We start from the raw sequence: 21,062 nt of genomic DNA, 5'->3' as shown, positions 1-21,062 counted from the left end.
ACCGGGTCAAAGAATGCCTTCAACAATTTCGTCGTACTGCACTTCACAGAATAACCAAACAAATAACTCTTCTTGTTTTGTTTGTATTTGTTGCCAACCGTGCCTTTATTTCATATTTGGAATTAAAGTGTTGAAACAGTAGTGGGGGGCAAAATCCAACCTCCCCTCCCCGCGGTGTCCCCTGGGGTAAGTGGTGCAGCAGCTGCCCGCAGGGCAGATGCATAGTACCACCGAGATAATGAGGCAAGGGTCCTCTAGTTGGTGGCGCGACTAGTTGTATATTAGCCTTAAAACCCAATGCAATGAGTTCAAACACAAATGGCCCCGAGTCCCGGGTAAGGGGTGCGAAGAATCTCCCGTGGAATAATCTCAGAATTGCAACCCTCAATGTCAGGACACTGGCTCAATCAGGTTCACTGGAAAGCCTGAAAATGGACCTGAAGAAGTACAAGTTGGACGTTCTGGGAGTGCAAGAAACGAGACTGGAGGAGCAGGAAATAGATCTTGGCGACCACAAGCTCTTCCTCACTGACTCCTGGCTATCGACTGCAAAAGCGAGACAAGGAGGAGTTGGTATTGCAGTGACAAAAAGACTTGCCGGTAGCTTAATTGAGCAAGTTGCTGTTAGTGAGCGAATGGCTTATGTGAAGTTTGCAGCTCAGAGACGAGCTAACCTTGCTGTGATTGTGTGTTATGCGCCCAACCCTGGATTACAGTTGAAACACTGGCTTTTATTAGGAAACGGGCCGAGTTACAGTTGAGGAAGCATAGTAGCGCAGAGGCGCTGCTAGTGTTCTCTAACTGCTGCAAAGAAGTACGAAAAGCGTTAAGATCTGACAAAAGACAGTGGTTGAAAGACAAAAGTGAAACAATACAAGATCACTCAGACAAAGGTGACCTGAAAGAAGTGTTTGGGGAGTCAAAACAGTTATGCCGGAAGTGGAGTCCTCATATAAGTAAACTAGTTTCAACCACAGGCGAGCCTCTGAAAACAAAAGAAGAAAGGTTGGAACGTTGGACCGAGCACTTTAAGCATCTGTTAAATCCAACCACGACAAGCGGCAATTCTGTATTGAGCATAGTGGAAGCATCCGAGAGTCTTGAAATAGACCTAGGTCCAATTCGGTTTGATGAGGTTACAAATGCCGTGCGTAAATTGAAAAACGGTAAAGCAAGTGTACCAGACGATATTTCTGCCGAAATGCTAAAGTCGCATATTGGAATCGCTGAATGGCTTTGGGACATTGTCAACAAGTGCTGGACTGAAGAAAATCTTCCACAAGACTGGAAGTTAGCAGAAGTTGTCCCGCTATACAAAAGCAAAGGAAAAAGATCTGAGTGTGGGAACTATCGCGGAATCTCACTGCTCTCGGTACCTGGAAAAGTTTTTGCGTCTATCATCCTGAATAGATGCAAAGATGCACTTGATCAAGTGCTCAGAGAAGAACAATGCGGATTCCGAAAAAGCAGGGGCTGCACTGACCAATTGTTTGCGTTGAGGCAAATACTAGAGAAATGCATGGCCTTCCAATTGGACGTCAGTTTTTATTTCATTGACTTCCGCGCTGCATTCGATTCGGTGGACCGCGAGAAGATGTACAAGATAATGAAACATTACGGGCTCCCACAAAAAGTTGTGGGTGTCATCCGCAACAGTTACGAAGGCTTCAAGTGCTGCGTCAAGACAGGGGGCGAGAAGGGCCAGATGTTCGACGTAAAAACTGGTGTTCGCCAGGGTGATGTATGGTCGCCTATTCTCTTTGGCCTTGTGATAAACTATGTGTTGGCTAATTCAGTTCTAGGAGGAATCGACATTGGACGCTGTGTTGCTGATCTTGACTTCGCCGATGATGTTGCCCTATTGGGCGTCTCTGACTCCGAAGTTCAAGAAAATCTACATAGATTTGAATCTTTAGCCGAGGCTGTTGGCCTAATGATCAATGTTGGGAAGACAAAGAATATGGGTGTTAAATGCGAAAAACCCGGAGCCAGTGTACCCATTGCTCAAAGGAACGTGGAAGTTCTTACAGGAAACCGCAAAGGCCGTTTTGGGACTCTCATTGAGGCCGAAAACCAATCCCGACTACTCATTGGCAGAGAGGTGCTGGTGGGCAAGAACAAGAATGCGGGCTGGTTCGAGACACTAGCTGGTGAGAAACTGAGACTGAAGAGTTCAGCGGAGGCTGTGCTTGTGACAGTTAGCAGCGACGAGAGGTCAGTGATTGATGATCTAGTGTGTACGGCGAATAACAGATCATCTGCGGTCTCTGATGACGATAGTTGTGTATGTTCAGGTTGTAAACGTCGCTTCGACACTGCAAGGGGCTGCAAACTGCATGAAGCCAGATTCTGCAAGTCTAAGAATTCGAAGAGGGTCGAAGACAGCGCGTCAAAGTTTGTTGGGCTAGAGAAAAGCCTCACTTGTCAGAAGTGCACTAGGAAATTCGCAACTGTGAAAGGCCGACGAATTCACGAGTCACGATACTGCGGCAAAGAAAAGGCTGGAAGATCTCGCATTTTCTCCTGCAATGTCCACGATTGAGATGGAGTGGAGTTCGAAAATGTAGAAGCTTTCAAGTATCTCGGTTCTTTCGTGAGCTTGCAAAATGGTGACCTAAAGGAAATCAGTGTCAAGCTGGCGGAAGGGAGACAGCGATTTGCGAGCTTTCACAAGCTTTGGAAGAGCAAACAACTTAGTATTCCCCTCAAATGCAAGTTATACAGAGCTCTCGTGTTATCAGTGGTCTTATATAGCTCTGAAACGTGGACCATGAATAAATCAACGCAACGGAAACTTGAGAGCTTTCACACCAGTTGTCTGCGAAGGATACTATGTTTTTCATATCTGGAGAGGGTGACAAATGAAGAAGTACTGGCTAGATCACGTATGTCGACACTTTCTGCAATGATCATGATTAAACGGTTGAAATGGTTTGGCCATATCCTGAGGATGAATGACGATCGTCTAGCGCTCCGAGCCTTCACCTGGGAGCCGACAGAAAAATATCGATATGCTAAACGAGTTCCAGGGGGTCAACGCAAGACGTGGATGGATCAACTTGAAGAAGATTGCTCAAGGAACAACATGAGCTACATCACCTTACGACAGAAAGCGAAAAGAGAGTCTAAATCCCTCTTCAACAGTTTTGTCGAACAGCATTTCCTGGATTAAATAAACCCAGATAAGCTCAAACTTATATGCATTCTATTAACTTGTTTGTACTTATTGTCATTGTTCCTTTATTTCTTTATGGAATTTAAGTGTTCAAACAGTAGTAGTAGTAGTAGTAGTAGTAGTAGTAGTAGTAGTAGTAGTAGTAGTAGTAGTAGTAGTAGTAGTAGTAGTAGTAGTAGTAGTAGTAGTAGTAGTAGTAGTAGTAGTAGTAGTAGTAGTAGTAGTAGTAGTAGTAGTAGTAGTAGTAGTAGTAGTAGTAGTAGCAGTAGTAGTAGTAGTAGTAGTAGTAGTAGTAGTAGTAGTAGTAGTGGGCACGCGTGTTTTCCTGCAAAGTACAAGATGTTCTCGGAAACGAGTTTGAAAACATAGAAGCGTTCAAGTATCTCGGATCATATGTCAGCCTCAAGCATGGAGACCTGCAGGAAGTCAATTGCAAACTTGCAGAAGGTAGACAACGGTTTGCTAACTTCCAAAATCTCTGGAAGAGCAAGCAGCTCAGCGTGCACCTCAAGTGCAATTTGTACAAAGCACTCGTTTTATCAGCCGTGCTGTACAGCTCAGAGACTTGGACTCTTTCGAAATTAATGGAGAGAAAACTTGAGATTTTCCACTGTGGTTGTCTTCGGAGAATTCTACGTTGTCATATCTGGAGAAAGCAACGAACGAAGAAATTATGTCAAGATCACGAATGCCCCAACTATCCACGATGATCATGATCAAACGGATGAAATGGTACGGACACATCCAGAGAATGGAACCAGGATGATTAGCCCGCAGTGCCTTCGATTGGGACCCGCCCGATCAATACGTCCATGCTAGACGCGCTCCTGGGGGGGCAACGGAACGTGGATGAGTCAAATCGAAGGAGACTGTGTAGCAGTAGTAGTAGTAGTAGTAGTAGTAGTAGTAGTAGTAGTAGTAGTAGTAGTAGTAGTAGTAGTAGTAGTAGTAGTAGTAGTAGTAGTAGTAGTAGTAGTAGTAGTAGTAGTAGTAGTAGTAGTAGTAGTAGTAGTAGTAGTAGTAGTAGTAGTAGTAGTAGTAGTAGTAGTAGTAGTAGTAGTAGTAGTAGTAGTAGTAGTAGTAGTAGTAGTAGTAGTAGTAGTAGTAGTAGTAGTAGTAGTAGTAGTAGTAGTAGTAGTAGTAGTAGTAGTAGTAGTAGTAGTAGTAGTAGTAGTAGTAGTAGTAGTAGTAGTAGTAGTAGTAGTAGTAGTAGTAGTAGTAGTAGTAGTAGTAGTAGTAGTAGTAGTAGTAGTAGTAGTAGTAGTAGTAGTAGTAGTAGTAGTAGTAGTAGTAGTAGTAGTAGTAGTAGTAGTAGTAGTAGTAGTAGTAGTAGTAGTAGTAGTAGTAGTAGTAGTAGTAGTAGTAGTAGTAGTAGTAGTAGTAGTAGTAGTAGTAGTAGTAGTAGTGGGGGACAAAATCCAACCTCACCTCCACGTGGTGTCCCCTGGGGGTAGGTCATGTGCTGCGGCTCTACGCTCACATGGTCGAGCTAACGAGGCACTGGTCTTCTAGTTTGTGGCGCAACTAGTCGTATCTTAGCCTTCAAACACCAAAGCAATGAGTACAATCAACCATGGCCCCGAGTCCCGGGTAAGGGGTGCTAAGAATCTCCCGAGGAATCAACTCAGAATTGCAACTTTAAACGTCAGAACACTGACCCAAGCCGGATCTCTAGAGGCTTTGAAAATGGATCTGGCGCGATACAAGTTGGATATTCTGGGAGTGCAGGAGACGAGATTGCAGGAGCAAGAAATTGATCTCGGAGACCACAAGCTCTACCTGTCTGACTCGTGGTTGTCTGGTGTAAAGTCGAGACAAGGAGGAGTGGGCGTTGCTGTAAAGAAGTCATTGATAAACAGCATCGTAGAACAAGTGGCTCTAAGTGAACGTATTTGCTACGTCAAGTTCGCGGCTCAGAGGAGAGCCAATCTAGCTGTTGTTGTCTGCTACGCACCCACGAATGAAGCTAGTCTCCAAGAGAAGGATTTGTTTTGGAGTCAACTTTCAGACCTAGTTTCCAGTTTCAAACATAGGGAGCGTATTTGTGTCATCGGTGACCTCAATGCAGAGCCTGGACACCAGTTGAATGACACCATGAGCTGCAGAGGCCCGTTTGGAATGGGTGAAGAAAATGAAAACTCTGAAAAGTTGTTATCATTTTGCACTTCACACAAATTGCTCGTAGGTGGTACATGGTTCCAGCATCGACAAGTGCATCGGTACACCTTCAACCCTCCCGATCCGAGTTGTCGAAAAAAGATGCTGGATCACATTCTGTTTGCAGAGAGATACAGAGGATGTCTGACGAATGTGAGGTCCAGAAGAGGGAAAACAACAATTACCGATCACGAACTGGTCATTGCGGAAGTATCTATGAAACTTTTGTCTAAAAAGTCATGCTTCACGCCCAGAATCAGTTCTGCAAAGCTGCAAGATGAAACAACGCGTGACTTATTCACGCAGGAGGTCAAGTTATATCTTGATAAGAGCGGCGATTTCGAGAATACAGAGCAGTCTTGGGACAATTTTCGAAAAGCCCTGAACCAAGCAGCAGTGAAATGCCTCCTTCCGGACAAGCGAGTGAACAAACCTTGGATTTCTCCAGATTCTCTGGAACTTATCCGGAAACGAGCCGATCTACAGTTAAAGAAACACAGCAGCGCGGAGGCGCTGTTAGAGTTCACAAACTGCTGTAAGGAAGTCAGAAAAGCTCTACGTGCAGACAAACGGGCATGGCTTGAACGCAAAGGCCAAGAAGTGCAGAGCTTCGCGGACAGAGGCAACTTAAAGGAGGTTTTTGGGGCATCACAGCAGATTTGCCGAAACTGGAGGCCCCAGTTGACCAAATTAGTTTCAAGCACTGGCGTCAACTTACGGACGAAAGAGGAACGACTTGAACGCTGGACGGAACATTTTAGTCAACTCCTGAATCCCTCAACATTCAGTTGCAGTACGAGATTGGATCCCGAAGAAGCAGCTGAAAGCTTGCCGATTGACCTGAGCCCAATTCGATTTGAAGAAGTGCTTGAAGCTGTCCACAGGTTGAAGAATGGCAAGGCAAGTGGACCCGATAACATTTCCTGTGAGATGTTGAAAGCACACAAGGGTATTGTCGAGTGGCTCTGGGACATCATAGATAAATGTTGGTCGACGGAAGTTCTGCCCGATGACTGGAAGGTAGCAGAAATTGTCCCATTATACAAGAGTAAAGGAAAGAGGTCAGAGTGTTCGAACCACCGAGGGATCTCTCTATTGTCAGTACCAGGCAAAGTGTTCGCTTCCGTTACTCTCAATCGATGCAAAGATTCAGTGGATCGCGTCTTAAGGGAAGAGCAGTGCGGCTTCAGAAAAAGCAGAGGATGCGCCGATCAACTCTTTGTCCTGCGTCAAATAATAGAGAAATCAATGGCGTTTCAATTGGATATTAGCTTTTGTTTCATAGACTTTCGAGCGGCATTCGATTCTGTCGATCGTGAGCAGATGTACCAGATAATGAAACACTATGGTCTGCCGCAAAAAGTGATAAACATCATAAGAAACAGCTATGATGGATTCAAATGTCGAGTCAAAGCCGAAGGTGAGAAGGGACGCTTATTTGATGTCAGAACAGGCGTTAGGCAGGGTGATGTGTGGTCCCCAATCCTATTCGGCCTTGCAATCCTATTCGGCCTTGTCATCAACTACATTTTAGCTAACTCGGTGCATGGAGGATTAGACATTGGGAGATTGGTGGCTGACTTAGATTTTGCTGATGATGTTGCTCTCGTGGGGGTCTCAGACAGTGAGGTGCAAGAAAACCTACATCGAATCGAGGCCCTAGCGGAAGCCGCTGGTCTGAAGATTAATGTGGCCAAAACAAAGAATATGGGCGTAAAATGCGACAGCCCAAATGTTGTTGCAGTGCCTAGTATCCAACAGAACGTGGAGATACTCACTGGAACACATAAAGGCAAACTAGGACTCCTGGCAGAGACATCTAGCCAGTCACGACTAACCATCGGCACGGAGGTGCTGCTGGGAACGAAAAAGAAAGCGGGCTGGTTCGAAACACAAGATGGCCGGAAGCTCAGATTGAAAAGCTTAGCGGAGGCTAAGCCAGCGTTGGTAGCTTCACAACAACAATCTGCAGTAGCGGATTTAGAGTCGCTAGAAAATGAGAGTGGGTCAGCGGTGGCTGATCAAGAGTCTTTAAGATGTCAGAACTGTCAGCGGCAATTCAGTACAGTTACCGGACGCAAAGTGCACCAAACAAGATTCTGCAAAGCCGGTTTGTCAAAGAATGTCGTCGACAAGTCAAAGTTCGAGCAACTAGAGGCGAGCCTCACCTGTGACAAGTGTGAAAGGAAGTTCAAAACAGTCAATGGCCGAAAAGTTCACCAATCGAGATACTGTGGCAAACCTAAAGCAGCTGCCACACGCGTGTTTTCCTGCAAAGTACAAGATGTTATCGGAAACGAGTTTGAAAACATAGAAGCGTTCAAGTATCTCGGATCATATGTCAGCCTCAAGCATGGAGACCTCCAGGAAGTCAATTGCAAACTTGCAGAAGGTAGACAACGGTTTGCTAACTTCCAAAATCTCTGGAAGAGCAAGCAGCTCAGCGTGCACCTCAAGTGCAATTTGTACAAAGCACTCGTTTTATCAGCCGTGCTGTACAGCTCAGAGACTTGGACTCTTTCGAAATTAATGGAGAGAAAACTTGAGAGTTTCCACTGTGGTTGTCTTCGGAGAATTCTACGTGTGTCATATCTGGAGAAAGCAACGAACGATGAAATTATGTCAAGATCGCGAATGCCCCAACTATCCACGATGATCATGCTCAAACGGATAAAATGGTACGGTCACATCCAGAGAATGGAACCAGGAAGATTAGCCCGCAGTGCCTTCGATTGGGACCCGCCCGATCAATACGCCCATGCCAGACGCGCTCCTGGGGGGCAACGGAAAACGTGGATGAGTCAAATCGAAGGAGACTGTGTACGAAACAAAGTATCGTTCACCAGATTGCAGGAGAAAACAGCAACCGGGTCAAAGAATGCCTTCAACAATTTCGTCGTACAGCACTTCACAGAATAACCAAACAAATAACTCTTCTTGTTTTGTTTGTATTTGTATTTGTATTTGTATTTGTTGCCAACCGTGCCTTTATTTCATATTTGGAATTAAAGTGTTGAAACAGTAGTAGTAGTAGTAGTAGTAGTAGTAGTAGTAGTAGTAGTAGTAGTAGTAGTAGTAGTAGTAGTAGTAGTAGTAGTAGTAGTAGTAGTAGTAGTAGTAGTAGTAGTAGTAGTAGTAGTAGTAGTAGTAGTAGTAGTAGTAGTAGTAGTAGTAGTAGTAGTAGTAGTAGTAGTAGTAGTAGTAGTAGTAGTAGTAGTAGTAGTAGTAGTAGTAGTAGTAGTAGTAGTAGTAGTAGTAGTAGTAGTAGTAGTAGTAGTAGTAGTAGTAGTAGTAGTAGTAGTAGTAGTAGTAGTAGTAGTAGTAGTAGTAGTAGTAGTAGTAGTAGTAGTAGTAGTAGTAGTAGTAGTAGTAGTAGTAGTAGTAGTAGTAGTAGTAGTAGTAGTAGTAGTAGTAGTAGTAGTAGTAGTAGTAGTAGTAGTAGTAGTAGTAGTAGTAGTAGTAGTAGTAGTAGTAGTAGTAGTAGTAGTAGTAGTAGTAGTAGTAGTAGTAGTAGTAGTAGTAGTAGTAGTAGTAGTAGTAGTAGTAGTAGTAGTAGTAGTAGTAGTAGTAGTAGTAGTAGTAGTAGTAGTAGTAGTAGTAGTAGTAGTAGTAGTAGTAGTAGTAGTAGTAGTAGTAGTAGTAGTAGTAGTAGTAGTAGTAGTAGTAGTAGTAGTAGTAGTAGTAGTAGTAGTAGTAGTAGTAGTAGTAGTAGTAGTAGTAGTAGTAGTAGTAGTAGTAGTAGTAGTAGTAGTAGTAGTAGTAGTAGTAGTAGTAGTAGTAGTAGTAGTAGTAGTAGTAGTAGTAGTAGTAGTAGTAGTAGTAGTAGTAGTAGTAGTAGTAGTAGTAGTAGTAGTAGTAGTAGTAGTAGTAGTAGTAGTAGTAGTAGTAGTAGTAGTAGTAGTAGTAGTAGTAGTAGTAGTTGTATTAGTAGTAGTAGTAATACTACTTCTACTACTAGTAGTAGTAGTAGTAGAAGTAGTAGTAGTAGAGCAGTATTTAGAAAAAGACTCTTGGAATTCCAACCAATTTACAGTTCAGATCAGTTTTATCTCAATTAGTATGTTGCAGCTTCCACATCTGCAAATCGTTCTCCGTGTGCATTTGTTCTCTTCCCCATAAAGATTTTTGGCAAAATTCCAGTGTTTTTTCTGTAAAGTAATTTTCTTTTTGTTCTTTCCATAATCATTCTCAACTCTAGAAAAGTAGTTGAAGAGCACTTCTGTTCTTCTAAAAAAATTATCGTTACTTTTGTTAATTCTCGCTTTTGTGATTCGATTTTCAGTTCGTTCAGGCTGATGTGATGTTTCTACTGCTTCTTCTTTGTTGCTAAGATCTACATCATAATGCTTTCGAATAAGGGATAAGAGATGCAAATGATCGTGCGTTTCTACATAGAGACTCGGTGGGAACAATTTTACGGTCACTATGCCATTACGGCAGCTCTGATTTGAGCTGAGTTGAGTATCCATTTTGTTGTATGGCGTTGGATTTCTTTCAGGTTCGTGGACGTTACTCCCACATGGTAGCCACGTTTGAGAGGTGTAGACAATAATCGTCTCAACGTATCCAGTGTGAATATTTAGTTTCACTTTCCAGTCACATGAGCTTGACAAATTAAGTTTTGTTTGAAAGGTTGCGCTCATTGCGTTCCTGGATCTACTAAGGCAATTTTAATTCCAACTTAAGTTTTGATGTATGATGAGTCCCAAAACACGTTGAGACTCGACTGATTCGAGATCTTTCTTCCCAAATGTTTGCCTTGATGCTCACTTTTTATTTAGTGTAGGAGATATCTTTGTATTTTATTTCATTTTGTTGTACTTTGTTGTACATGTCACTTTGGTTGAGCGCAATCGCTTTAAAATTATCGGCGTAACTGTTGCCGTCAACTTCTTGCATCATTTCGGACAGTTCATTGATGAACAGGAGAAATAAAATTGGCCCAACAATTGACCCTTGGGGTACACCACTTGCGATGTTTTGCAGGGGAGACTTTTGGCCGTTTATTTGAAGAAGCAGCTTTCAGTTTGAGAGATGAGACTATTAGTCCCCATATGCTTCCACCAGTTCCAAGAATTTTTTTAATTAGAAAGATGACATGCGAACCAATGTCAAAGGCTTTGGCGAAATCAAGATACAGCTCAATTAATTCTGTAGTTTCTTGAAGATCGTATTCAAAAATTTGATCTTGAAAAGTGATTGATTGAAGTGTGGCAGATCGTCGCTTCCTAAAACCGTACTGACTTGTTTGCAACTTTCAACTAAGTAGTAAACTTTATCAAAAATAATTTCAAAAACTTTAGAGCAAAAGAGACTTATTGGCCAATAACATGTCACATCAGTCTTACTACCTTCTTTAAAGATTGGCGTTACCTGGCTTATTTTCCAATATGTCCGAAACCACTGTTTAAGCACGAACCTGAATGAGGTTCACAATTTGATTTGTTCCGGTGGACTTGTCTGGATTTAGATCACATAAATTATCGCTGAATTGCTTTTCACTTCATTTCAGTTTATTTAAACTTTTATAAGTATTAGAAATTTAGAAATACCGATTTGACGCGAAATGCCGATTTGTCGTGTCGTTTAGATCTGTTGTTTCTACAAACAATCGTCTGAACACCCGGACACCTATTGGATGATTTTTTTTACCGCAGCGGGAAAACTATAGCAGTGATTGTCTCAGACCACGTTTGTCCCCAACAGATGACGGAGTCAAGAAAGGACTGAGAGAGAATTTTAAATTTACAGATAATGTAATTTTTACAGCTGTTGGTGCGCATTTTGTTTGGGTTTTTATCTCTGTTGGATGTATTTTTCCAACTTAAATTTACATCTTTAATCCTTTATCAGCTTTAACTTTTATCATATTGAATTTGTAAGGTTTATCGTCATCCAAAGTATTTATTTTTGGGTGCTTTTTCAGATGTCTGAGTTTGCAAATAGAAGCCAGTCTCCAGGTAATTTAAGTTCTCTAAATGCCAGTTGACGTGTTGAACCACAGTTTAAAGATCTTTTCTTGCAGGAGGTAATGAGTTTAACAACGATCTTAAATGCTTGTCATCGAAATTGCTGCCATCTGTTTTGCATCGGACCTGGGTCTCAAAATGTTTTATTTCGGTCATATACTTTTTCGCTTGAAAGTTATAATTGAATTCAATATTATCTAGCACATTAAAACTTTTTTTGAAATATATATTAGGCTCGAAATGAATAATGAATTAGGCTTCGAAGCCTAATCTACTACTACTACTACTAATGGCTGAAAAAATCAAAGTATTAGTTGGGTATCCAGTTATTTACCTCATTTCTAGACGATATTTTGGATCATGAAATACTCGTGGGATCACTTTCAAACCAACTGTCACCAGCCTCATCAACCAGCTCTTTTCATGAGTACAGTCATCTTTGGAATGATCCAGCCGATGACTTACAAAACAACAACATATCAATAAGGTACGAAATAATGCCACTCGTTCATGAAGGACTAACACAGCAGGTTAACCAATAGTATTAGCAGTCTTAGGCTAACATGTCTGTTTCCTTAATGACTATTTTAATCTTAATTTGGAGTAAATAAAACTGGGCTGTGAAATGCTACCTAATAAGTTAAAATAATTCTTTGAAACCCGTAGTTTGTACAATGTTACATCTTAATTCATGTTAGATGATATTGGATCCTCCCAATAATGCTGCATTTTAATCCAATACTTACAATACGTGAATCTTTTTGTCCTCCAGAACGGCCTTTGAAAAGATTCTGTCCGAAATCCAACAAGGTGACTATCAGGTATTGTGGTTCACAATGACATTAACCGCTTTTTTGGAACTTTTTTCAAGCTTTGACCTCTAACAGCTCAAATTATTTGCGTTGGTTTTAATTTGGCCCAATAGCTTCGAGTTGCTTCTTTCCTAGACTATAATTCATGTTTATCCTTCGGCTTCATTTATATCATCGTGTTTAGTCGTGGCTCATCCATGCTGCTAACATATAACATCAAAACGTTAAATAAGTCCTGGTGATGTTCCTGAAACATTGCTTTCATTCAAGTTGTTTCAAGTGATGCTTCTATTTTGTAAATGGTTTAGCATTGTTTTTGCACAACCTAGCTGTCCTCTCGCTGACAGCTCACCAGTTTTCGAATTTTCTACTTATCGCCCTGCAATGATCATGTCATTAGTTGAAATCAACGTTGATCTTGCATTAATTTTCACCTTTTCTGTGTTACTGAGTTGAATGCGAGTGAGGACTTTTGTTTACCAGACCGAGCTGTAACAAAACCTAGTCCCTTGCTACCTCGACGTTTTGGCATCAAACAGAACTCAGCAAACAATGATGTTAACGGAAAACAAACATCAAGTCAAAAAGCCGGACTAAAAAACCTCACTTTGGGCTTACTCGGCGGGCAGAACTCAGCACCTGGATCTGATGGCAACATTGGTAAATCTCAGTCCCCGAAAAGTCCTAGAAAAGCGAGCCCTGCTAGGCCATTGTCAGAGTCGAAGTTCTATCGGACTGATGTTGTGCGCGTCGGTCCTACAGCCGTCCAGAGTCGTGAGTTGTTTCATTCGATAAATTAAGATGTAAAAAACATTAATTTCAACCCTCGATCATGTGAGTTCGCAACGATAGACACGAATAGCAAGTGTTTTCGCTCGTGGCTCTCTATTTCTACTCTCATTGGAATGATCAAAGTTGAATGAAAGACTGATTGAGAAAAATTGGAATTACTTTGAGTCACACTGGAATGAATCGAATCCCTGCACTTGGACTTGGCGTGCTAATGCACTTATTTAACTGCGGGACTCACCTCCCTGTGCTGCGAGATACCTCTAATAAATAATAGCAATTACTCTTATTTCTATTTGGAGGTCAAAGAACTTAGGAGATTAGATTTTTCGAAAGCTTAAAAATAATACGGGATGATTAATTGATGTATTATCTGCCCATCAATTGGTAGTTCATTACAGCTGCGAAGCTGTAAGCTGAGTGTAGCTATTTTGCGGTGTGCGTGTTTTTCTTTTCTAAATGACTTTGTCCTCTCACTAACAGCATTTACGTCCCCCTGAGACTCTGCTCACACCCGCTTCGTGCTACCCATCCAAAAATTAAGCTTACGCTTGGTTCCCTAAGTCGAAACTAACTATTGACGAAGCCAACTGCGCGCTAGTAGTTTGAGAGCAACTCGCGCTACGATAGTCGGTTTTGTTCTAATTTTAGTTTTAAAAATATAAACTTCAACTTAATTACTGACATAAAAAATGATTAAACTTGTTTTATTAGCTATGATTAAACTTGTTTTATTATCAGAGATTAAATCACGGAAGAAGACAAAATAGCTTCAAAAAACTTTATCATTTCAGAATACTCGATGCAAAGAATCGGATATAATGTTTTTTCGGTGTCCCAGTTTTTTTTTCGCGTTGCCTTGTTTTCCCAAGGAAAGCATTTTTTTTAATGAGAAGAGTTTAATTTGTAGCTGAAGCTCAGTTAAGCAAATAGTGCATTATATAAATTCAAAAGAAAAATTGAACATTTTCTTATAATATTGGCCAATTTTTGCTCAACCCCTGGGTATTTCCTTACGAAATTAAAATTATTTTACTATCGACTGTTAATTTGAAAATTCTCGATAAAAAAATCAATCGACGCTTTCAAAATTATTAATCTGAAACATGGTTTTTCCGAAGATTTTTTCCGTAACCTTTTAAAAAAAAACTCGAAAAAAATTACCGACTTTCTGCAACCGCAGAATTATTAAACATCGAAAGTTTGGCTTATAGTGTGTCTTCCTTGATTATTAGAGTTCCTAATTGTTCCTAATTTTTCAATAGAAAAATTAGCTGTTTGTCAAATATGAAAATGAAGTTTTCCCATCGCCCCGCTGCCTTTTTCATAGTTTTCAGTGAAATTTTTGATTCCTAAAAAAAGGAATCCGCTTTGTTCGTATCCGCTTTTATAATTTTACAAAATTATGTTAAAGAATAGATCCAGAGAGATTTGTTTGACCATAGGAGGTATTTGAAGATTACATTTAGTATATTTTCTATCACTGCAATGATTAACCATGACTTTACTGTTATCTAATTGTTCTGCTTTTATTAGCCCGAGTTCTCAATTGCTTTTACTTATTACAGCCAGCAGTGATAAAGGAGGTCTAGTGAAGAACTGGAATTCGGTGGACTCCACCTCCGAGTCAGAAACAGAGACCAGCAATCGTCCCCAGAAAAAGAACAGTGTTATATCTGTGAGTCGTTTTCTTTTAGTATTATCTCTTTTTAGACCATCCAAGAGCCCTTCATTTACTTCAAATCATTTTCTGATCTTTGAGAATTGTAATAACTTGCTATTTATATTGTGTGGTTTATTTTAGAGAGCAAAGAATTTCAACTCTAGTGGAGGTCGGCACCAGCCAGAGGACGAGAATAATGCGCAGTGTGAGTTCCACCATTAATCCAACAAGATATAGTCACCCATATTTTTGAGTTATTATTGAACAAAATTGGAAGCAATAGCAATTGTAGTTCTGTATGTGCGTGCGTGCGTGATTGTGTGTGCGCGCGCGTTTTCTAATAAAAAATATTTGGTTTTTTAGCTGGAGGTAGCCAGCGTGCGCAAGGACCACCGGCATCTCCTGCCCTTGGAGACAGAAAAGGGAAGGGATCCGAATCGCCAACTCAGGAGAACAAAAGCAGCAGACTTCAGAGACTGAAATCTCCGGGCTCGCCAAGTCTACAGAGAATGACCTCTAATATCAAAGGTCGTTTGAGACGGAATCAAACTATCAAAGAGAGAAAAGCATCTGAAGGAAGAACGAGAAAGATTAGGTGATCTTCTACTCATATCGCTTGGAAGAAAGTTCTAATCGTCCCTATTTGATAAACACTATTAGATAACTAATATTTCAAATTTGATGTGTGTAAAAGTTGTGAATGGTTTGCAAATAAGCGTTAGAATTGGGAGCCCTTGGTGATAATTTAACACCCAGTTTTTAAAATTGATCAGCTTCCTTTTTGAAGCCTTAGAACCAACGCCAATCCAATTTGCTGCAAAATTAGTATAATTGCTCTTTAGCTTTGGCGCCCGGTAGTACAATAACAAAAGCGACTAAAAAACAAAAAAGGTGTTTGCACAGAGGATAAAAGAAAAGGAAGCAAAAAAGAAAAGAATAAAAATGGTGAGCAAATTTTGCGTTTAGCGTTCCGGACATGAGCAGTGGAAGTGGAACTGTGGAAACAGATTTGGACAGTGAAAGTAGGTCAACGGTTACGGGTGCAACAGCAAGGCCAGGCTTCCCTCCAGGTTTAAAAGTACCCCCTTCAGCTGGGTCTTCAACAGCTTCACTCATTCCTTCTCTCCACCAGAGCAGTCTCTTCCAAAAAGCAAGAGCATCCACATCCGATTTGCGTCAGCCTGATAAGGTCAAAATTTTGGAGTTTATCTAGCTTTCGCTGAAGGTTTTAGACTAGAGTATCAATGATGTGTTGCGGTCTAAAACGCGTTTTATGGCAATGATAAATTGACTTTTTTGTTCCAACCCCCGATGAAATTGGGGCTAGGAACTTTATACACCAACCCTACTTTTTTGTGCAAGTAGTTATATGTAAGCAGATCAGGGGGGGGGGGGGGTAAAAGGACGTACCTATGTATAAAGATTACCTATAGCCTATTTTCATCAATTTTCCAAAGACGTACCTAAAAAAGAGAGTGAGAACAATAGACCTGTCATCTTATCGTAATTACCCAGGGGTAATTATCTTAATTGCCCCAGGGAAATGCATCCGCTCTAATGCACTTCAGCTAATCTTATCTACTTAATAAAATTCATCTGCAGAACTTTTACTTTCAAACTTTTCATTTACGCATAACTTTTTCGATTATCAATTTTTTTTAAATTTTCGATTATTAATGAAGTTTTGTTTTCAATAATTTCAAATTATTGGAAGTTTTTCGCAAAAGCTTCATAAAAGTTTTTTTGAAAATTTAATTTTGTTTTTTCAATTTTTTTACTCATGATGTGAAAGCATGCAAGAAATCGATTTTTTGGCATTTTCTTTTGGTAGTTTCTGGTTTTTTCTCGGTAGTTTCAGTTTCAAAAACCCGAAACCGTTAAAAAAAATTGTATATAAAGTTGTTCTAATAATCGGTTGAAATTTTTTCACACAGATATCAATGAAAAATACTAAAACACAGAAAACCATCACTGAAAATTTTTTTTTTCGTAGTTTCAGATTCTGAAACCTCAAACTAAAAATTTTTTTTGGTCGAAAATGTATACTACAGTACAACTTTAGAGGTTATTTTTCGAAGTGAAGTTCAATGGTGGTAATTTCACGGTCAATTATAGATTATGGGTTTGGGTTTTTTTGTAGTTTTAGTTTCTCAAACCTCAAACTACAAAATAGTTTTATCGAGAATGGTATGCTATATCAACTCTCTGTATGTTGTTTTTAAACAAAGCATTTGATAGTGACTTCTTTAACTCCTAGAGGTTACACTTTTTGGTTTTTTCTGAAGTTTCAGCTTCTGAAACCTGAAACCTCAAATTATTTTTTTTTGGAATTGTTTGTTACAGTACATCTTTATAGCGTAATTTTTAACGCAGAATCAAATGGGCATAATTTAGAAGTCGTGAAAAGAGGACAAACTTGTATTTTTTGAAGTTTTAGATTCTGAAACTTGAAACCAAAAAAAGTTTTTGGTAAAAAATATTTAGTTCTTTTTAATAAATACCCTATTCTTAAAAAAATGAAAAAAATACCCATTTCATACCAAAAAATACCCAATTCTTGCCGAAAACACCCAATTCTTGTCCAAAAATAGCCAATCGTTGTCAAAAAATTCCCAATTTTTCCAAAAAAATACCCAATTCTTGGCAAAAATACCCAATTTCTAGCAAAAAAAACCCAATTTTTCCCAAAAAATACACAATTCTTCCAAAAAATACCCAATTCTGGCCATAAAATACCCAATTCTGGCCAAAATATACCCAAATTTTCCCAAAAAATACCCATTTTCCAAAAAATACCCAATTCTTGGCAAAAAATACCCAATTCCTCCCAAAAAATACCCAATTCTTGGCAAAAAATACCCAATTCTGGCCAAAAAATACCCAATTCTTGGCAAAATTACCCAATTTTTTCTAAATAATACCCAATTCTTCCCAAAAAATACCCAATTCTGACCAAAAAATACCCAATTCTAGCCAAAAAATATCCAATTCTGCCCAAAAAAAAACCCAATTCTGGCCAAAAAATACCCAATTCTTGGCAAAATTACCCAATTCATCCCAAAAAATACCCAATTCTGGCCAAAAAATACCCAATTCTGTCCAAAAAAAATACCCAATTCTTGGCAAAATTACCCAATTCATCCCAAGAAATACCCAATTGTGGCCAAAAAAAAACCCAATTCTGACCAAAAAATACCCAATTCTGACCAAAAAATACCCAATTCTTGGCTCAAAATATCCAATTATTGTCGAAAACACCCAAATGTTTACAAAAATATCAAACTGTTGCCAAAAAAATTAATTCTAGCCCAAAAATATCTGTTTCTAGTCATGAATTACACAATTCATAGCAAAAATACCCAGTTATTACCAAAATCTACTAAATTTTTACCAAAAATACCTAATTCCTGCGAAAAAGAACCCGGTTCTAGCAAAAATATCCCAATACTTGCCACACAAAGAGACACAAATTTCGCCAAAAATACCCATTTTTACCACAAAATTGCGAAATCTTGTCAAAAAATACCCAAATTGTAACCAAAATAACAATATTTTATCAAATATTTATCTAAAATATATCAAAAATTAGACAATCTTGCAATCATCCGCTTTTCTCTACTTTCTTATCAACAATCCAATTATTTAGTGACCTTAAAACATCAACTTTTGAGATCATCTTTTGTAAAGACGAATCTTCTCAGGTGATCGATATAGGTTTAATGAGTACAAATTTGTCACGAATTTTTCACTATTGTACAGAATTAATCGTTAAAAGTTCTACGTCCTACTGAGTTTTACGTCCTACTATGTTGTCAATTACGAACAATTAAGTGATCTCATTTTTTGTAAGAGGGTCACTCACCTCTTTGGAACAAAATTTAGTCCAACTACGTCATATGATTACTACAATTACGGATACTTAAGTATTGAATGGAGTCACTGAACTTATGTGAACAGAAAATAATCCTTACTAATTACGATATTATTCTTATTTTATCGAAGCATACACCGCTCACGTGATTGAGGTCTTGCTCATAATAATGTAATAATTACGTCACTATTGCATCATAATGATGTCATTTTTTATTGTAGTGTACAAACAAAAATTCAACTCATTGTGCTTATTTTCCTTCTCTTCAACAACACAACTATAGTAAGCTTTTTCATTCTTTTTTGGAGACAATTTCAGTCTCCTTTTCCTACAAACCTAAGTTTTCAGTTATAAACCTTTCAGTGGAGATTCTTCATCTCTAGGACATCTTCCTATTTCCCATTCCAGGTAAATCACCTCTGTTATAGAATATGAAAACAGACCAAAAAAAAGAATGGGTTATTATAATCATCGTACTCATTCGCAAATAGCTTATTATTTCTTCAGAGAGAAAGTTTTTTTCAATATCTGTATTTTCAATTTATTTAGGAGTTCAACCGTCGTCTCCTAAAAAAGGCTGGAATAATGAATATCAAATCTGTGAAATTGAACGAAAATCTGAAGGCCCACTTCTTCCCCGATTTCAATGATGATGTAGCAATTATAAAGGAGAGGAAGACGTGCTTCGGCTGGGTAGCTGAACCTCCATTCTCCATTCCGAGGCAGCTTCTAGTCTTCATTATTGCAATCGAGAATTTGCCAGAAGTCTCTGTTCCATACAAACAGACAACTGTAGACTTCTACGAGAACCACATCGAAAACAAAACTTTACAAGTCTCAGACAACATGGAACTGAGCAGATCAGTCCGTGCACAATTTTGTGATTATGAGTTGTCCTATAGACCAATGTATGAAAATCAATTAGGATTTTTTGAGGAGGAGAGAGAGAGAACTTAAATTTCTCTGGTGTGTGTCTGAAGAGTATGACAATTTGCAGGAGCAGAAACCTGATCGGGATTGTGACGAGTGGGAAAATGGCTCATTGACAGGGAGTAAAATCGCAATTATAGAAGAAGAGAACGCACTTGATCCCAAGTTAGACAACAAAAAATCGGACTAGGCAGTCCCTTTTGCGTGTTTTTCTACATACACTGGACAAGATGCAATGAAAGAAGTACAGGGAGCATCGAGTGTTGAAAATACTTCAATCAAGTCTGCCAGAACCATCTTTAGTACTGTACTCAATGATTATACAGATTACCAAGATTATATTTTATCTAATGAAGCAAGTCAAAAAATATCTGAAAAAACTTCCCTCAAATCTGAGCAACCAGCGTCTTGTACACGAAAGACTGTCAAGAGAAGGGCTCCTGCTGTCAATAACCCTGAAAGAGTGGGAAGTAAAAATTTAGATGGTGATGAAAACGAAGACAACATGTGTCCTCCATCGTACAAATTGAGACGAGCTGCTGAGTTGTATAGTAACTAAACTAACAGGCTGAGAAGTTATTTCTTTGACTGATTATCTGTTATTATTTCCTGAGGTGACTAATTGACTGTTTAATTTGTAATATTCTCTTTTTACACTCAGAAAAAGCTGAATTTCATGTATGCTTTTGAATTGATACTTTGATAATATAATGTATTTGAGTTTTGCAAATGCATTTTCGAAATTAACTTTTGTTTCGAGTTCAATTTTGAATTGAAATTTATGTCAAAAAATGCCTGTTTTTGTAATATCTGTTTTCTTTTCTCAAAAATGGCGGTTAACGACGAAAAAAGCTTGTTTTCATAAAATGTTTTTTCAAAAACTCGGGGTTTTTTTGGCTTCTGCAATGAACTCCCGGTAGCTGATACTGGATGATGCAAAGCGATTACAGTGATAATTTCGAAGCAAACTCTAGCAGCAATTCTTCCCATAAGAAAATGGCAATAAGCGTGCTGCCTTTGATAATAGATTACCTGGTCATTTAAAAGAAGAATTTCTGGCAGGAATTTTTAGAAATAAATACTCATACAAATCTTTAAGTATAGAATTTACAATTTTCTAAAAAAAAGTTGAAAACCTTTTGCATAATTTTTTAATGTTTTGAAAAAAATATTCTTTTACTATGCCACTTTTTTCAAAAAAGTCGTTTTTTTTACAAAAGTTTTCTTTTTTCATTTTTCCATTTGTCAGTTTTTGAAGTTTTTTAATGTGAAGTCTTGAACTGAATTATTTTTTAATTGAAAATCTTATTTAGTAAAATGATTTTTTTTTTGAAAATTGTTGTGTTTTACACACTGTTTTTAACAAAATGTAAGTCTTGATGTTTTTTTTATTTTTTTTTCCTTTTTTAATGTTTTTTTTTAATTTTTTTTAATGTAAAAATTTAAATTTAATTAATTTTTTTTTTGAAAAAACAAAGTTTTACTAGAATAATTTTTCTTTCAAAAAATGCCGTTTTTTACATAAGGTTTTTAACAAAAAATGCAACTTGTGTTGTTTTTTATTTTTTTATTTTTCCTTTTTTTTCTGTTTTTGAATTTTTTTTGTAAAATTTTAAAAATTTTTTGTGTAAAATTTTAAAATTTTTTTTTGAAAAATTTTGTTTTACTAAAAAAATTTCTCTCAAAAATGCCGTTT

The 21,062-nt window shown here is 38.6% G+C and overlaps 1 protein-coding gene across 1 annotated transcript in view; it reads left to right on the top strand.

Moving 5' to 3' along the window:
- Positions 1-431: 431 nt before the first annotated feature.
- LOC142346136 (uncharacterized) overlaps positions 432-21,062 on the top strand; it is a 128,904-nt gene continuing 108,273 nt past the window's right edge. Inside the window, exons 1-9 of the mRNA XM_075398643.1 lie at positions 432-623; positions 11,259-11,292; positions 11,647-11,788; positions 12,074-12,111; positions 12,597-12,887; positions 14,471-14,580; positions 14,707-14,770; positions 14,929-15,160; positions 15,532-15,754. Coding sequence (XP_075254758.1) covers positions 432-623; positions 11,259-11,292; positions 11,647-11,788; positions 12,074-12,111; positions 12,597-12,887; positions 14,471-14,580; positions 14,707-14,770; positions 14,929-15,160; positions 15,532-15,754 — 1,326 coding nt within the window. The remainder of the gene's footprint in view (positions 624-11,258; positions 11,293-11,646; positions 11,789-12,073; positions 12,112-12,596; positions 12,888-14,470; positions 14,581-14,706; positions 14,771-14,928; positions 15,161-15,531; positions 15,755-21,062) is intronic.

This window comes from Convolutriloba macropyga, chromosome 9 (assembly GCF_964194025.1).
Source record: "Convolutriloba macropyga chromosome 9, txConMacr16.3, whole genome shotgun sequence".
Taxonomy (NCBI): domain Eukaryota; kingdom Metazoa; phylum Xenacoelomorpha; order Acoela; family Convolutidae; genus Convolutriloba; species Convolutriloba macropyga.
This window is presented reverse-complemented; position numbering and strand designations above follow the sequence as displayed.